The sequence below is a fragment of the Typopeltis vanoorti genome, chromosome 2, assembly GCF_054136105.1.
Source record: "Typopeltis vanoorti isolate ZY-2024b chromosome 2, IOZ_Tvanoo_1.0, whole genome shotgun sequence".
NCBI lineage: Eukaryota > Metazoa > Arthropoda > Arachnida > Uropygi > Thelyphonidae > Typopeltis > Typopeltis vanoorti.
In genome coordinates this window covers 6,390,286-6,408,704 of record NC_143550.1, presented here as the reverse complement: position 1 = coordinate 6,408,704, position 18,419 = coordinate 6,390,286, and the positions used below count along the sequence as shown (strand labels likewise).

Sequence of the window (18,419 nt, the reverse complement as noted above, 5' to 3'; positions counted from 1 at the left end):
TAATACCACCTGCACTTCGGAAGGTGAAAGGGATATTATGATTGGAAACAGTAGTGTCACCATAACAAATATAATTGAGAGGGTTATCTAACTTACCGAATGGGCTATCTTCTTCTGCCTTGGCTGAGACAATATTACCAATGATCTGAACATGACGTCCACTGCACTGGTTGTATAATTTATCGTAACGCCGGTAGGGGCGCTGGAAGCTGGTATCACCTTTCCTCATTAGCTTGTCAGCACCCTTCTCCAAGCCTTTGTCGACTGCCTCGTGGCTGAGCACCTGTTGGTGGGATGACCTTGTTCGATTAATTTTGCTTTCTACACTAATTACGAAGTAAACTTATTAGTGTATCGTACTAACCATTTATATGCTTGATAACTGGTGTAATAAAATGCTAACGAATTTGTTAACTTACTTTGCAAATTCAATATCATAAATATGAAATAAATTAAAAAAAAAAACATAATGCGGAAATAATATTTTTAAGAACTTAAAATTAAATGTACGTACTTTAAAAAAGAAATGGAGATATTTGTGAAATAACTAATTAATCTATTGTGATAGCTCGATAGCCGGATCTTTTGGTTGGTCTTCGAATTTATTTTTATGAGTTTCTACTAAAATGTTCAGATTTAAGCCAATATTCAGGTATTCGACAAATCCAAACACACTCTCACTCACTCCATCAATTAACTCACAATAGGAAACCCAAGTTTCTGAGTGAAAAATCCTAGCCCTTCATTCGAAACTTATTTCATTAAAAAAGGAGAGAGAGTGAGAGAGAGAGAGAGAGAGAGAGAGAGAGGCGGGCATTCAGGGCGTCCCCCCCACTATTAGATGTGTTATCGGAACTAGAACTACCTCAAATTCTTTCTCGAAACACTATGTAATCAGCACCTTCTCTTTGCATTAGTTTAAGCAATTGCTCTGGTTGCTTCTTATTTTTCGAAGCAGAAAAAAATATAAATGCAAAAATAAATAAATGGAAAAGGAAAATATAACCAATAACTTGTTCAGACATGCTACTGTACGAAGTAGCTTACTACAAAACATATTTTTTTATTGTTGTTGTCATGTTCAAGATAAGATTGCTGATTTTCAAGTTAAGTGATTAAGATGTGGAAGAAGTTGTTTATTGGTCAGTACAATTGAGGGTAATTGTCAGTAAGACTATTTTGAAAGAAAAAATAATCCTTAAAGCGAGTCTTTACACGAATAAACGTCGAAAAGGGGAGTGAATTCTTACTCATAGGCTCGAAAATATTTAGTGATCATTTAAGAGCTCTGGGGGTGAGGATTTTTTCCTACTTTTCTTCGTGTATTAACTTTGGAATTTATTTTTGCACTAATGTAAATGGAAACGCTCTTTGCGATGTGATCAGCAAATTCAACAGCTTTTGTAGACACCGAAATATTTCTTTTAACAGCGACTAACAAAATAACAGTTCATTTTAATTCAGAAGGTTAACTGTAAAGTTAAATGCAATCTTGAAGCTTCTGTAGTATAGAACTTTGAAAAACGTACTCCATATATGAAGTGCACTTTGCCCTCTTGTTTTTAATTAATTTAGTTTAACTTCTGAATTAAAATCGCACTTGCTTATCTAGGTAAATCCTAGAAAGGACCCTGAAATGGGTTATTCTGATTAAGAATGTTAAAGGCTGATTAACGTATATATCATCGCTGAATGGGTTCATGTAATAAGAATAAGTAGCATTAAACTAAGCTGTTATAATGGTTAAGAGCAAATATCACATACCATGAGTAGGGTACTTAGTAATGCTAGGACGGCAACCTGACGATACCTGAAAAACAGAAAGTCAGAGTTCAGCAATTCATTGAAACTTTTCAAGTAGTAAATTACAGTAAATAAGTATGAATTTTCTAGATTTAACTGCATGGCAATTCATTTACTGATTACACATCATTTGAACAAGATTGCACAAAATCATTAAGGCGAAAATCCTTCGTAGGGTTATAATGCATTAAATTTACTTAGTAATCTGCGAGTCCAGTGCACTGCATTGCAAATAGCAAAATGATATGAAAAGAATAATTATGTTAAATGGCACACAGTTGTTTACATACCCTGCTTTTCTCACCGAGAAAAATAGCTACTTGAACAGAATATACCCAGTTAGGATTAAAGGGAGCAGATTCCAGTGAACATTGACGTGAGTTTGAATGATCTGCGATATTATCATGAAAAGTTGAATACGACATCGCTGACTTTTTGACGGTGAATATATTGAAGTGATTTTGAGATATGAGAACTTTATTAATTGATAGAGCTAAAGATAATTATTAACTCTTTAAAAGTTCGAAAATGATCGGGAGAATAGGAGAACTTGGTTTCGCACGAGTATTGACTGACTGAGTATAGATTTTACCCATCTTAAGACACGGGACTGTCAGGAGCTCGTAATTCACATTTTAGTAGTTTGGATTAATTAACGTTCTCTGTCCTGTCATCTGTTGGGTTTTTATTAGAGAGAGAGAGAAAGACTCTTTGAGTGTGCAGAGAAGAGTGTCGAGTAGAGTCCGTGTCTTTTAAATAGCGCAATACCACAACTCATGCCAATGGTTTTAAATGCTAGCAAATGAAGTGATTTCACTTCGATGCCGTCACGCCTACCTCAAAGTGAAATCACTTTAAGCAAAATGGTGAATGTTCGCCGCATCATACGAAGAAAAAAAATTAATCAACAGCATTATCCTTTTCTTGTTTTATGTCGATAGTATTATTGATAAATGTTAAATAAATAAAGATTGTAAGATTAAAAAATGCAGCTTTTATAACAATTTCAGTGCGAACTAAATCCAGAAGAAATGAGATTGCTTGACATATTTCAGCAGTTGGTCCAGTTTCATCGAAATCCATCTAGCAAGATCGCCTGTTGCATGCCGACAGCAAACAAACGCACATAAAAAGGAAAATAGAAAACACGCCCTGTTACTTGCTACTTCGGAAGTTTGCAAGAAAACAAAGTTGCATCATTATTTGCTTGAAACGTAGAACAGTCGTACTTTGTTGAACGGTTTCAGCGGCTTCAAGACGGCTGACACAGGATCATTCTTCGCATTGTTGTCTCTAGACGATCCAACATTCCGAGGGTGTTCTGACGGATTTGGATCAAATCCAGATCAGTTCTAGAACTTAGTTTCCTCAAAGTAGGCTGATGGGAGAAGCATGATTATCTTCATACCGAATGAGTGCCTTTTCTGCATTTCATTGCTGTGATGGCAGAGAGAACTCGGGTTCAAAGATGCATTTGTAGCGAAGTGCGGAGTAATACTTGAACTTAGCCTAGTGTGACTCGTCGTTCGTTTCCTCGAACTTGTTTCTGTTGTTCTGAAGTCCGAAAATAATAACGTTTGGTGTTATGTGGCTTGCGAGTTGCACTTTTAGCATGAAAAACAAGTCTTCGTAATTCTGCTGACTGTAAATTCTGTTAATATCTGGAGCTGTAGTTCCACATTTTTGCGCGATAATATAGCTACACTCGGTACTTTGCTAATTTCTTTCCGTCAGTTTTGTTGGCCTCTTCGATTTTGTCTCCACCACTCAAAATGAATGCTTCTTCGTTTCATAATGCGAGTTGTGTTCAAGCAGTGGAAACAACCTTCAGTTTGTCAACTGGCATTCCAGTTGCGAAAAAAAGCTTGTTGACCCTTTGCAACTCCTATATGTTGCCACTTAAAAAGAATTCCTTGAAAGCTTATTAAAAGAAGGTATTTACAGCCACGGTTGAGGTTTATTTACTTAATAAGAATGAGCAACTTGTTTAGAAATAAAAAAAAAATAAAAAGAAAGATATCTTAACATATTTTATATATGTTAAAATAACAAAATATATTACATAATTAGGATAAGCTGCCATATAGTTGCATTATCCTCTATAATATTAATAGCAAACTTATTAATTCCTTTCGCTTACAAACCTCATTACCGATTTTCCGAGTGGTTAGCTTGTTCGCTCTCCATCAGGTCGTGAGTTCAAATCCCGCGGTGAATACGGATATTTCTGAGTGTATTTAAGTGATAGATTAATTTCGTAACCGATTATGAGACGCCATGCTACTTATTGAAGGCCTGAAGTTATTAATCCTCAGATGGAACTAATATTAACGTACAGACTTTCGTTGGTGGAATTTACCTTTTATGAATGAACTAAATATGGTTGACTAATATACAATTACTCTCTTTTGTCAATGCTTATTATACTTGGACACTTGATGTTTCATGTGTGACAACAGGGAACATTATGCATCGCACCCCTTCCAGAAAATATTACTTCCATTTCGTTTTCGCGGTATCGATGCATGTATGAATCACAGCTTGGGCACGCTTCTCCCAGATGAAATGACGATCGGCATTATGGTTAAGATTTTTACCATTTCTATGGATTCTAGGACTTCTCCATCCCCTATTTTCGTTCTTTATACGATAGAGACAAGCACGCCAGATTAAAACGCACTACGCCATGATTTTTATTATTAAGTATATTGTCATAAATGAGATGTAGTAACCACATTATCAGTATTATCCTTTGGTGAAGCACCGGATTCGAATCTCGTCTTGGAACGCCTGCAAAGAACTTCTCGACTGAAGGCGAGTTAGAGGATACAGTATATGCTGGTAGCACGGATTTCCTTGGGGGGGGGGGGGGGGGCTTTTTTTTTTTTTCCATCTTGCAAAACAGAAAACCGACCAGTCTGTCGATAACTGCATGTGTATGCAGTTAATACTCGCACTGACCCTAGTCTTAGTTCCTTTGGCTGTAATTCCAACTAAACCAAATTCCTGGAATTTGTCTAATTGTATCCAGAGGTAGAGAACAAGGAAAAAAACGATTGAGATAATCCTTTCATGAAATTAAAACTTATTTACGTATATACAATTTTTTCCAATCATAATACAAATTAAAAACTTGAAAAATCGAAGTAAATTGTATTAATAAACACGAAATGTTAAAAAAAGTTATAACTCTTCTCTATAATTGACTTAGTGTATGTCAAATCCTAACACCAACACCATCCCCCCCCTACACACACACACACACACACACACACACACACACACACACACACACACACACACACACACACACACACAATCTTCCAAATAAATAAAGTCCTGCTTTGCCCCTTGCTGTTGTAGTTTGACCTGAGCTACTACCCTTGTCAGTGAGAATATGGTTTTCACTATAACATGGTTCTTCAAATAGTTTTTCTTTGTTAATCTGGTTGATAATGTTTACATGTCAAGTCTTTTGCGTGCTTCATCTGTGCGGTATAGTCTCTGCAAGAATGAGCAATTCATGACTTGTGGTCACGAGTTTGATTCCTTCTCCTTTGATATCCTTTTTTAACTGGATTGCAGCAATAATGATATCCAGTTTTTGTTGTCTACAATGTTGTATTAGTTGTGACCGACATGTAACAGTACCTATGAAGTCATTTATTTTTAAACCCGCTCTCTTTATTAAGCATAACATTCTAGAATAGCATTCAGCGATCTCTAGTTGTCAGACGTATATAACAATCACAAACAGAATTTATTCAAGTTTTGCAGTCTCATTACACCTCAAGAATGATGATTTCGGCAACAACCAGATGAAATCATTTAGTCTTTCCAAGAAAAGTAAACGTTCATTTTACTACACTAATATTATCTGTAATCGATTACAGATAATATTCTGTAATAATAATATCTGACCTTATTAAAATTATATATAATTTTAATAAGGTCAGAAGTTTGTATCAGCGGGCTGAATTGCAAGAAAGAACAGCCTACCACTTCCGTATGATATAGGTTAACCCACCTTCAATTGAAAATGTTCTTGTACATTCCCCCCCCCCCCCTTCATAACGAAATCCAAACTGCGCATGCCGTATCCTACAGATGCTAGATTTTGCGAAACAATTATTTTATGCAAACGGTAATTATTGATCTTCTCTAGAAATGTTTAGTCTGCTCATATTATCGCTTCCGTAGACCCACAACAAAATAGTCATTATAAGCAACTCATAACTTGTGGTCACGAGTTTGATTCCTTCTCCTTTGATATCATTTTATAACTTCATTATTGCAATAATGATATCCAGAGATTTATATGTTCTGTGTGATCTCCTTTAATTTTCTGTGACATTGTGGGAATATGAGAATTAATAGTATGATCAGACGAAATACCTCAAGAATGTTGAAGTGATGTCACAGGAACCTACATAGTGTAGTCGAAAGAACGCGGTAGCGTGGATTTTTTTTCCATCTGAAGGTCAGTTACTGTAATATGGAAGTTCAGAGGATTTATTCCCGTGAATGTTAGTTTTCCTTTTGGAAAATATGCAAAAATCAGTGAACATACAAATTTCTACAGAAATAATGTGCATTGAACATGCTGCCACTGTCAGCGAATGAGTAACTTTATTTTATTTATTTATTTTAATAACAGATTCACAGCTCATCAGTGTCATATGTGGGTCTGAAGATAAAGGGGAAAATATTTATCTTGTGCGTGTTATATTTATCTTCAGCGTGTTTTTGGAACAGCTGAAGGTTGTAGTTTTGGGGGACAGAAGTGAAGGAGGCTGTTCCGAAGAACAGTTACATGGAATGAACGAGGAAGGAGCGAGGTGGGTTTGGTAAATACAGAGCTGGATGGTAAATGGATTCTGACGCAGCTGCTCAGGTTCTTAGTTTTGGAAGAAAGTGGAGAAATGACGGTGGCCAGTTCTGCGAAACATTGGTCATAGTAATGCCTACCGAAGAGACAGGAGGTAGAAACAACATCAGCGAGAGTGATTAAAAAGAAATTGTAAGAAAGAAGGTCATCATTTAATCAGGTTGTCGTCTTCTGCAAAGCATCGAGTATTCTTAGGGAGGTTGAGGCGCACTGTTCCATGGTTTTGGGATTTACACAGCAATTGTACAGCGAGAAGCAATGTCTTGAGTAGAAAAGCACACTTTTTCTTGGACGCTGAAGTCCAAGAAACGGTGTAAGTGTCAGGAAAGGCTCCATGTGTAAGTTAACCCAAGAAGAGAAACCTGATTGTGTTCAGGTATCATCAAAGTAAGGCAAAGTCACGAGCGATCTTCCTTGCAAGAAAATAGAAGAGGCTTTCTTTTAGTGGTATTGAAAATCGCAAGGTTATCCTCACTTCATCGAAGTCGAAGAATAGCAAGATTAGGTTACCACATCACAGATTTAGGAAGGCCTTGTGGCTTCTAGTAATTGGACACTACAAAGTTTGTCAAATGAGGAACAAGAATGGAATGCTCTATCATCAGCTAAGCTTTGAACACGATTTGAAGTCCGTGAATGAGAGATGATCATTCATATAGAGGAGGAAGAGAGTGGATGAGAGCACAAATCACTGTACTACTTTTGAATTGATGAGGAAACCATTCACCTTGGCATGTAAACCCGCTTGGTTAGCGTATATCCTCTCCAACAGACTGCAGATTCTAATCCCTCAGTGACCATAAATGTTTGCGATTGTCGTTAAGCGGAGGTGAATTTCATCGCCAAGTTTGACACCACCCTCTTATTGGGGGCCTGAAAAAATAGATAAAAAATAGAGACACATACTGCAAATGGGTAAAATTTTTATGTAGTACAGGTTAATAACCTTTAGTGAGTGGGAGTTGCGTAAAAAATATGCTTTGAACGGCCAGTGCTCATGCTGGCAACCCAATTACGGAAGGTAGAAAGCAGACCATAGGACGGTAGTTGTTGATCAGGCCAAACCTGGTGCCACTGAAATGTCGAGGAACACACGAATGTCTTCATACCTTTCTATGTCTTGTGACAAAAGATGGGTGATGAAGGCCAGAAGGTTAGCTTTGGATTTTTATTTATTTATTATTATTATTTTTTTTTTTTTGAAACGGACTGAATGTATACATTTCTCCATGCTGTAGAGCAGACATCGATCGAGTATAAAAGATTTTTGAAGCGATACAGGATTGGTATTGTCTGGAACAAACGTTTTGAGTATAATATGGGTGATACGATATGATTCGGACCAGATGACGCGTTAGTGTGCAGGATCCTTTGATATATTTTGGAGGAAGGCTACCTTGGTACATTTGTGGGAGAACCATGGCCTGGGTGGTAGTCGGATATTTTATGCGAAATTGGGAATGAAAGTCATTCTAGTAAGAATTTTTTCTGTTATTCATTCTGAGCAGCTGTTTGGATCCGGAGAATGGAAACAGCAGTTGGACCATGAAAAACAGGTGTAGAGATCACCGAGGTCGTCCCGTTCCCTTGTAATAATGCCCAAAGACATGACATAGAGAATGCCGCGCTGAAGGAAAGTTGGACGAGGTTGTTCTTGGCTACCAAGAAGAGAATTGATATCTACAATGTACTGGATGGAAGACTTGTTAAGAAGACGTAAAGGTATAATGGTTGCAGTTGTCTGCTATTCTGATAGATACAGGGGCTATTTTGGCCTAAGCCGTTGCTAATGCCAAATACTTCGGCATCCCTGTCCACAAGATCAGTGGAATTGGAAAAGAGGAAACAGGGGTTTGAGTTTTACAAAGTGTAAAACTAGTTTGAATTTCCCTAGGAAAATGATTTGACTATTTGGGTATTTCGGTGCAGTGAATGAAACTTTAAAGATAGATGGCCAACGTCTAGAGCGGTTTATCAGAGTTGGACATCCATAAAGACAGCAAATGAATGCAACAAACCTTGAAACATTTTGAGCTATTGTTCAAATAAAAAAAGCGATTCGAGATTTTGCATTGTCTGAAATGGTACGTCTGTTCTGATGAATGCACACTCTTGTGGTGAAACGAGTTGTGTAAGATTTAGTTTGGGCAATTTTTGAGGTTCCGTTAGGAATAATAGGTACGGTTGTTTGGATGACTAGGTGGCAGTGTACATCATTCATATTGCTAAGGCCGCGAATGTCGGTAAAACTGGACGTGGAACTTTCTTTTGTAAGACTTAATGTTCACGAGCCAAGATTACAAAAGTATAACATGTTGACCCAAAATCTCTGGGGAAAATGTCCCTTTTCCAAAGAATTTTGAAGTGAAACATTGCAATTAATTTTCCGAAATTATTTCTTTGTTTTCACAAACGGGATTTAAATTTTTAAAATAATCGAAAGCGAAAAGAAAAAAAAACCTCGGAAATGACCGATTATGACATTGTTGCAATCAACAAATATTATTAAAAAGTGCGGTGCTGTGACTGCTACTGACAGAGAGCAACCATATACCTCACTGATTTTCACCGTATTAAAAAATTAAAATAAAAATGCTTGCTCTGCTCACCGGAGACTATCAGAATTCCTAAACTAAAATCAAAGTGCTCTTGAAGACGTTTCAAGAAATGAATTTCCTTCGGTGAAGGAATTTTTCCTTGTAAACGGGTATTATGTAAATGATGTAACTGCTCTAGAAAGTAACGGTCTACGGTGGCATAGGTCATTTGCCTCTCGGGGTGTCGCCGCCCCACACTCCCTCGTCTTGCTAATTGTTATTTTCGCAAGTGCGCACGTTTTAGTGGAAATTGAGATTTAATAACCATTTCAGTTATTTGGGACTGATTGGCAGCACAAATAATGTAATCAAAATCAGCTCCTGCAACAAACGACTGCGCTTCATCGCTCCAGAAACGCTCCTCGCATTTTTGCTGTCCTTTGAACTGAGCGCAGCAAAATTCTGCTCCGATTTTTTCCCTTTTTTCTGAAAGACTATTTTTCCACCCTATGAATCATGATGCTCCTGACCGATTTCACCCCCCCCCCCCACTACACACTCAGTTACGCAATTTACAGGAATTTAAATCCAAAACTTTATTAATCGATAACGCCATTCGTACCAATTTTTGTTAGTAAAATTCATGAACATTCTTCATTTTTTTTTTTTTTTAAAGGGAGAAAAAATGAACATTCAATTCACTTTCTCTTATTAAGTCTGGTTTAGGAAACTTCCCTACTTGGTTCTCCTGGCTGTGGTTTCTCGACTCACTTCGAGTTTCTTGGTATCTCAGTAAGCGTAATGAAAATCGCTGTACTGAGGATCTTTAAAGAACACCCGAGTTGATTCGGAAAAACAGTGATGTCACACTTCCTCATATAGTTAACATGCGACGCTGTATTAGCGTCTTTTCTGCTCGAAGTACCATCGTATGACAATTAAAAATTATCTTAACGAAGAATCAAGTCCGATCTACTCTTCTGCTTCAGTGTTGCTCTGGACGGGTACGCTACGTTTGGCTTTCAATAATTCTCTTACAACTTGTTCTTATACTCTCTGAAAATAAATGTTTCCAGTGTGTCAAACAAAATAAATAAAGTTTATCAATTTAGTCTTCTGCAATTTTCGAGTTGTAGACTAATATTTAGGTTCATGGAAAAACGGAAATCGAATCAGCCTCGTAGAAAGAATCTCGACTAGTTTTTTTTTAATTTTTTTACCGCAGTTTTTGCTTAATTCACATAAGAAATACATGAATGGCTCTGTTTTACTTACTTTAATCAAATGCGTTTGTTTCCAGCTTATTTTATGTTTTAGACAAATTACAAAGAGATCTCCTAAAATTAAGTTTTAAAGGGATAGTGCGTTATTTATCAAGAATAGAATGAAAGTAGAGACTTTTAATAGTTAAAACGTAACATCCGTTAATTGAGATTCTCATAACGGTGTGTGGCGCAGGAGCAGTTCCAACAAGCAGACATTTAATCACCAGATAGCTCCGATCTTCAATGACGCCACACATCCCTTAGGATTTCTGCTTGTCCCATTCCCATGTTTGGCGCAAATCATCAGACAGTTTCGGGTCTTTGTTTCGTTGTCATGTCACAAATTAAAGAAAGAAGGAAAGTGAAGACTTTCCTTTAATTTTTTGTTTATGATTTTATAACTTCGACAACTACACACCGGCACCGCCATATTTTAGAATTCTAAGGTATATCGGGTTCTGTTTTATATTTTATGTTTATTAAAATCTGTCTAGTACGTACTAGAACAAGCTAAGGTGTTTTAAATATAAAAAATTAAAAAATTCCATGAAATCGCTCGGTTTCTTTGTGATGTTGCATCAATTATTTATACCCCTTTTTTTTCCTCACCAGAGTCGCCCCCAAGAGTGGGACGTCATAGTTAAGAATACAAATTCCAGTCCCGTCTCGAAAATGTAAAGACTACTCCTTTGATAGCAAATGCACCATTAAACAGAACTTTTGACATTCATTTTGGCCCAGTAAATGAAAATGACAATTCGAATTTATTTAAAAAAGCGGAAATGAGTGCTGTGTATAAATGAATATTCATTGACGTGAATGTCACTTGAATTTGATAAATCACTTGGGAACAGAATCAGTTCATTATGCTGGCTCATCTTTTTCCTTTCAAAGCGGTTTTGCTGTTGCCAAGTGGCACGAATAAGCAAATGAAGCGATTTTTATTCATTTTACTATTTAAAATAGTTTCCTTATATTTTGTTTTAACAGCGTAACACAAACGTTACAAAATGTTTACTTCCAGAAGTTTTTCGTGTTAGCAAAGATAACAATCTTTGGAATGACCGAGATGCTCAATCCCGAAATAAATCTCTTTAGCGAATGAATGTGCTTTCTTTGCAGAGCGAAATGTCCGTTAGCAAACAATCGAGGAACGTGCCCACGTTTCTGTCCTGACTCGCATTCTGTTAGTGAGGATATCTCTGTTTTTATCTCTGGGGGCCGCATACCACTTTATTAGCGCAGGCATTCGGTCCAACTGCACTCACAGTTCGTGAAATTAAAAAGCAAAATAAGAAAGAGGAGGGTAAATGATGGGGTAACGTATTCACGACGCATTAGATTAACCTTAATAACAGGTTAGATTTCTGTTGAATTATCATTGTTGTTATCGTAGGCAGGATATAAACACCGCACTCGCGTCACATCACGCACCACACGCATCCTTCCTACACTCTTATTATCACTCCAAGGAGCTGACTTAATATCCATTTACTTAATGTATCCGCTTGACCTCTGAGAGCCTCCGTTCAGAGTAACAGTAAATAAATAATGTCTCGGTAGCTGCAAATGTTGTCAGGTGGAAAGCTTATTTTATATTTTGCTAGGACGCCGGATGCTTCAGCACTCGGGGTCACCCTGCACGGCACTGTTAGATTATGTTTTGCTAAAGAAGAAAAAGACGCCATTATCCACATTTATAGTATCATTTTTTATGTTCATGTGGTTGTAAACTGCAAATCAACTGCTTTTTCATCTTCTTTTATTCCTATGTTACCTACTTTTTTTTTTTTTATAAGCGCCAAATACTGTGAAGCACGGGTTCCCATATACAGTACTTAGCGTACCATAGATGGACCAACCAACTTCTCATGTATGGGCTAAACATAAAAAAATATCTAAACAGTAATTATAAACTTATCTTAAGACTGCAGTAAATTTCTGTCCCACGGTATACTTGAATAGTTTTCAGAGTTTACTCCAATAGCTAAGGGTGATGAAAGCTATTTTATCATGTGTAGTATGCTTCCATGGCCGAGTGGTTTAGGCTCGTGCCACTTGCCTAGTTGAAAAAGACTCCGGTTTAACTTATGAGATGAAACAAAAGGTGCGATCTCCAAATGTTTACTTCTGTGATACTGTGTTGTCGTGCTTCGCAAAATGGAATATCTTCGAATTAGCGCTGTATGGGAGCTGGAAGAGAGAGGGGTTGACGCTTTGGCTGCTAGGCCACGTGTACAGCTCTTCTGACCCATCAATAGGTCGTGTGGCGAATACCTTTGCAGAAATGGATGTGAATATCTTCAGTTAATGGCTGAATTTCATTCCCGATATGAAACCATCATATTTGTTATTGGAAGCCTGAAATGGCTTCCAAAGTGAAATATAAAAAGCGAAATATTTAATCTCTAGGAAGTTTCCGGATGTTATCTAACCTAACCTTTGACTGGCATAATGGTACTGATATAATAATTTACAGCGTTTCGTGGGTGAGATTCTTAAAAAAAACAAGAGAGAGAGAGAGAGGGGAAAAACATTTGTGGCTAACATCAGGAATCCGAATAATCGATCGACCCCACTTCGTTAGTTTCCGCCGAAATATCGGCTATTCTATAAACAATAGAAAAGTAGCATTTTTCTCTGGATTATAAAAATCCAGGTGACACGGATATGAATGGGACGAGAATCTCTCCAAGCTAAATGACTTGGAGAGATTCTCGGTCCCTTTCACATCCCTCCCAGAAATGCTTAATTCCTCAGGAGCTGTCCATTAATCATGGATGTTTAATGAATGGTGCGTCTTTAACCCTTCAAGACGTTTAATTTTTCTTATGCGGCTCTCACCCAAGAAAGGCTGTAAACCTAAGGATTTTTAATTATTTTTTTAACTAGTCAGGAAACCGTGCTCTAGGGGTTGAAACTGAACTTTTGAAGCCACTTCAGGCCTCCGATAAGCGGGGAGATGGTCTCACACCGGTCGATAAAATTCATCTCGCGCGTAAAGACAATCTCGAAATCCATCCACGAGAGGATTTGAACACACAATCTGTTTGATGAAGAGGAGATGTGCTAACCAGTTCTTATAAAACAAAATGTACTCGATTTATTCTTATAAGTGGACTACAGTTTGTAAATGTACTCGATTTGGATGAAGAAGTGAATGAAAGGCTTGAATATAGAAGAAGATACAGATCCAGAATGAAGTAGACAACCCATTTAGGAAAAACGACTTGTCGAAAATATGACGGTCTACTTCTGTATGCACTTTTGTATGGTTAGTGGGGGTTCACAGTTGGCTTTCAAATACATTTTTAAATACTTATGACTGGCCTACAATATTCTTCATGCGACAGTCATACTTCTGCAACAAATGTGTGGATCCCATTTGAGGATCGTAAAAGTAATAACTAAAACTCGGTTAATGGCGATACCTTAAATATATTAGCATCCGGTATTGCCAATCGAGTACATTTACGAAATACACAAGATTTATACGAATGGAATTTATATCCCGGGGTTTATATTTTTTTTTCATATCTCAAGTCTTACTTGTTACTTTTCAACGATTTAATTTGTAAATTTAGTGTTAACTTACATGACGCTGTTAATCTGGTTTTCATTCTGCTTCCTCATAATTCGAAGAAATTCATACCAAGTTGGTGTCGCCTCTTTTTAGTGATGATCGCAACAGGCGCCTTCTTTTCGCTAATATTGTTTCGGTCACATTTCACGCCATAATCGCAAATCAACCGTAGTCAAAAATGTACTGCTCCACAGACTTAAAAAAGCCGCGATAGATATATTCTTACGTTTAAACTTAAGGCGCAACGTGAACGTAAGGTTCAGAATGGCATTCAATATTAACAATAAACCAAGTAGAAATGCCACTGATTGCAGTTGGAACTGCAACAGCCATGGAATAGGTAAATTCACCCTGATGGTTCGTGAACAACTCACAGATAGATCTCATACATTTTAACGAAGTGTATGTATCTAGAAAATTATATTCAACAAAAATAATAAAATAAAAACGCTTCTGCATTAAAGTGAGATATAAAATACGAAGGCCATCTGTTCTGTCATTAAAGTATATGATTTTGCAATTTACCATCGAAATGTTACCGACTTCTTTTTAATACTACCACGCTGCAGAATTTATACGCGGTTTTGAACATTTAAACAAGCGGGATCATTTTTCTGTTACTTCTTCAGAGATGTGATTTAGTTCAGATAAACCGAGATTAGTAAAACTCAGTGAGGAAATCAAAATTTCATGATATTAGCACGAAATATGCAAGAAATCTTTTCGCAGGATTTCACTTTTTTCAGCTTGAAAAGTTTCACGAACATGAAACGAATGTACTGCAGAAATTTGAAAGCCTCAGATGTTTTCAAATGGAAATCCAAATTATCATCATCATCATCATCATCAAATTCCTGCCATGTACCCTCAAGGGGTGTACAGGATATGACAGTACTACATGAAAAAATTACATCATTACTAACTTCCTATCTACAATTTTCCTCCAAATCAGTCTGTTACTTGTCAAGACTCCAACATTATCAGATCTTATATTTCTATCGTCTAAGGCACTTTGTACCGTATCAATCCACCTATATCTTGGTCTTCCTCTGGGTCGTTTTCCTGCCAACCTGGCAGAGAACACTTGTTTTTCTAATCTTTCCTCTCCCATTCTATTTAAGTGACCATACCATCTGAGATTAGCTCTGCTAACGCATTCCTGGATGCTGACAATGTCAAGTTCTTTCCTAATATCCTCATTTTTAATATGATATTGCCATTGATGCCATCTGTTCACGCCTCTAATCTTTCTCAGGACTCTCATATCTGCGGTCTCTAGTCTTTGGTCAAGTGTTTTACTTCTGACCCAGCTCTCAGATCCATAAGTTAAAATTGGTTTGAACACAGTCTTGTATACAGCTAATTTAGTGTTCCGACTAATTTCTTTCTTATTCCATATGAATTTATTCAATTGACTTCCCACGATACCAGCTTTGCTGATTCTGTTGTCTATTTCTATATTTAGTTTACCATCTTCAGTAAAAATTGTGCCTAAGTAGCTGAAATGTTTTACTTGTTCCACAGGTTCTCCATTCACAACACAGTTGACATTTTCAATGATTCTGCCTATTTTCATTGTCTTTGTCTTTTTATTGCTGACCTTCATACCATGTCTATTACAACAGCTATTCAATTTAGTCAGAGAATCTTGCAGACTTGTAGCGGATTTATTTAGAAGTATAACATCATCCGCATAAAGCAAAGAGCTGACATTAACATCTCCAATTTTGATATCAGGTTTAATACCACATTCCTTCATAATGTGATCCATATAGATAATGAATAACAGAGGGGATAATGTACATCCTTGTCTCACACCAGATTTAACATTAAACCATCTTCCTGTACTTCCTTCAATTCTAACTGCTGACTCACAACTCAAATAAAGACTAAGTATTGCTTGATATAATGCCCCATTGACACCATATAACTGTAGCATATTGAATAGCTTCTCTCTTGGCACCTTGTCATATGCCTTTTCCAAATCGACAAAACTTAAATACAGATCTTTGTTATATTCCCATGCTTTCTCGACTATTTGTCGTAAAGTGAAGATCTGATCCTGACAGCCTCTATTTGGCCTGAATCCAGCTTGTTCTTCACCAAGCTTTTCTTCCACAATTCTTCTCAACCGTTTCTCAAGTATACTTGCATATAGATCTTTCCAGGAACACTCAGTAGGGAAATACCTCTGGAATTCTCACATTCAGTTTTATTTCCCTTTTTATATATGGGTACTATGAGAGCTCTACTCCAATCATCGGGAATTCGTCCCTCTGTCCAGGCTTTCTGAACTATGCAGTGCAGCCACTGTAAGACTCTTATACCACCATACTTCAGCATTTCTGGTCGAATATCATCTACTCCTGCTGCCTTTCCACATTTCAAGCCTTTGATGGCTTTTTCTACTTCAAATATGGATATGTATTCCTGACTGCATGCCTGGTCAGTGTTTTTTATCACTGTGCTGTCATCACTGCTTGTTTCATTTAGCAGTTTTTCAAAGTAATTACTCCATACTTCAAGGATATCTTTTTCTCCTGTTTTCATTTCACCTTTATCATCTCCAATTCCTTTTACAGCACTCTTTCCTCCATTCCTAAGCTTCTTCAACAACCTCCAGAATATTTTGCCACCTTCTTGATATTTATTTTCTATATTCTTGCCAAAGTCCTCCCATGACTTTTGTTTAGGTAGTTTTACACACTGTTTAGCTTTCTTACATTTGTCTCTGTATTCTGTAAGAGTAAAAGCTGACTTATTTGCCAGGAACTTTTGATATGCTTTCTTCTTTTCCTTCACTGCCTCTTTAACTTCCTGTGTCCACCAGGGAGTTCTGATTTTTTTATCTTTGCACACAACCTCACCACATGCCTCTCTGGCAGAATCAATCAATGTTTCCTTCAGAGTTTGCCACTGAATCTCCAAGGTTTGATTCCTGTTCTCAAACTCTTTCATTTTCTTTTCAATAATATTTCTGTATTTTAGTCTACAGTTTACATCTGAGAGCTGCTCAACTTTTATTCGCTTTAAAACTTTCTTACATGTTATTCTTTTCAATATGAAATTCAATTTTATCCTGCTCAAGACTAAATAGTGATCACTTCCAATTTCAAATCCTCTGTACACTCTGGTGTCCTGCACCAGGGAGAAAACATCACTATCAACAATAACATAGTCAATGAGACTTTTCTTATTCCTAGCCTCTTCTCTCCATGTGAATTTGTGCATATTTTTATGTTGGAACATGGTGTTAGTAATAACCAGTCCATGTCCTGAGCAGAAATCCAACAGATATTTGCCATTATTATTAGCTTTGCTCTTTTCTCCAAATTTTCCCAAAATATTTTCATCCACCAAGTACATCCACCAAGCGATATTTTTGTTTGTGAATAAAACGTGAGCCTAAAATTAGACGAGTACGAAAAATGTACTCATTTTCTATAATTTCATGGTCTGTAAATGAGATTTTTATGTTTCAGCAATAACATTAAGTATAATTTAATAACCTCAAGCCTTCGAAAGTGTAATTTTAACTCCTAAGTAATACTTTATTTAAAAAAATGAAAAGGGGAGCAAACTAAATAGAAACAAAACCAATCTATAGGAAATTTTTGTAGCTGTGATTCCCAAATTAGGGCCCATGCAAAGTCAAAGGGCAACCATTTCTGCGAACTTCGATGTACAGAACATCAGGTTTGGAGTCTTCCCCATTCCCTCGTGAGTACGAAGACAATACAGCATTACAATCGAATTATGTTCTCAGAATAATAGCATTTAATAGAATATTCTTTTTATAATGTACAAAGAACATAAGTAAAAAATTTTCACCTGTGGCAAAGACTAGAAGTTATATCTACAAAATAAAGCGTTGAACTGAGAGAGAGAGAGAGAGAGAGAGAGAGATCAACAAATCTGGAATCTACAAATTTGATAAGCAATAAAACGGAACTGAAATATTTGTGTAAAATAGTCGCAATATTTACAGAGTTACCTCAGATTTGGTGTTTAAACCTAAGAAAATGAACACGTACAGTGTATCCAACAGATGATGTAGGAGACATTTAGTCTAGGAATATGGTATTAATATGTTCAAGGCCCTTCAAAACTTACGAAGGGGGAGGGTGAAGTTCTGATAAGCACCTAGAACAAAAATGCTATTAAAGCAACTGATATAACCACAAGAAAGAACATACTGATAGCACAATTATGAAGGTGACTTATATCCATATCGTATGTTCTTTTTTTGTGGTTATATGAGTTTCTTTAATATCATTTTTGTTCTAGGTGTTATCGGAACTTTCCATCATCCCCCCCCCTCTCGTGTGTCGAAATTAGTCTCG

General features: G+C 36.8%; 1 protein-coding gene across 1 annotated transcript in view; it reads right to left on the bottom strand.

The window, feature by feature from the left end:
• LOC150108798 (fibroblast growth factor 17-like) overlaps nucleotides 1-18,419 on the bottom strand; it is a 105,457-nt gene that overhangs the window by 47,614 nt on the left and 39,424 nt on the right. The window contains exons 2-3 of the mRNA XM_090403311.1: nucleotides 1,765-1,810; nucleotides 97-283 (exon numbers count right to left, since the gene is read on the bottom strand). Coding sequence (XP_090259437.1) covers nucleotides 97-283; nucleotides 1,765-1,810 — 233 coding nt within the window. The remainder of the gene's footprint in view (nucleotides 1-96; nucleotides 284-1,764; nucleotides 1,811-18,419) is intronic.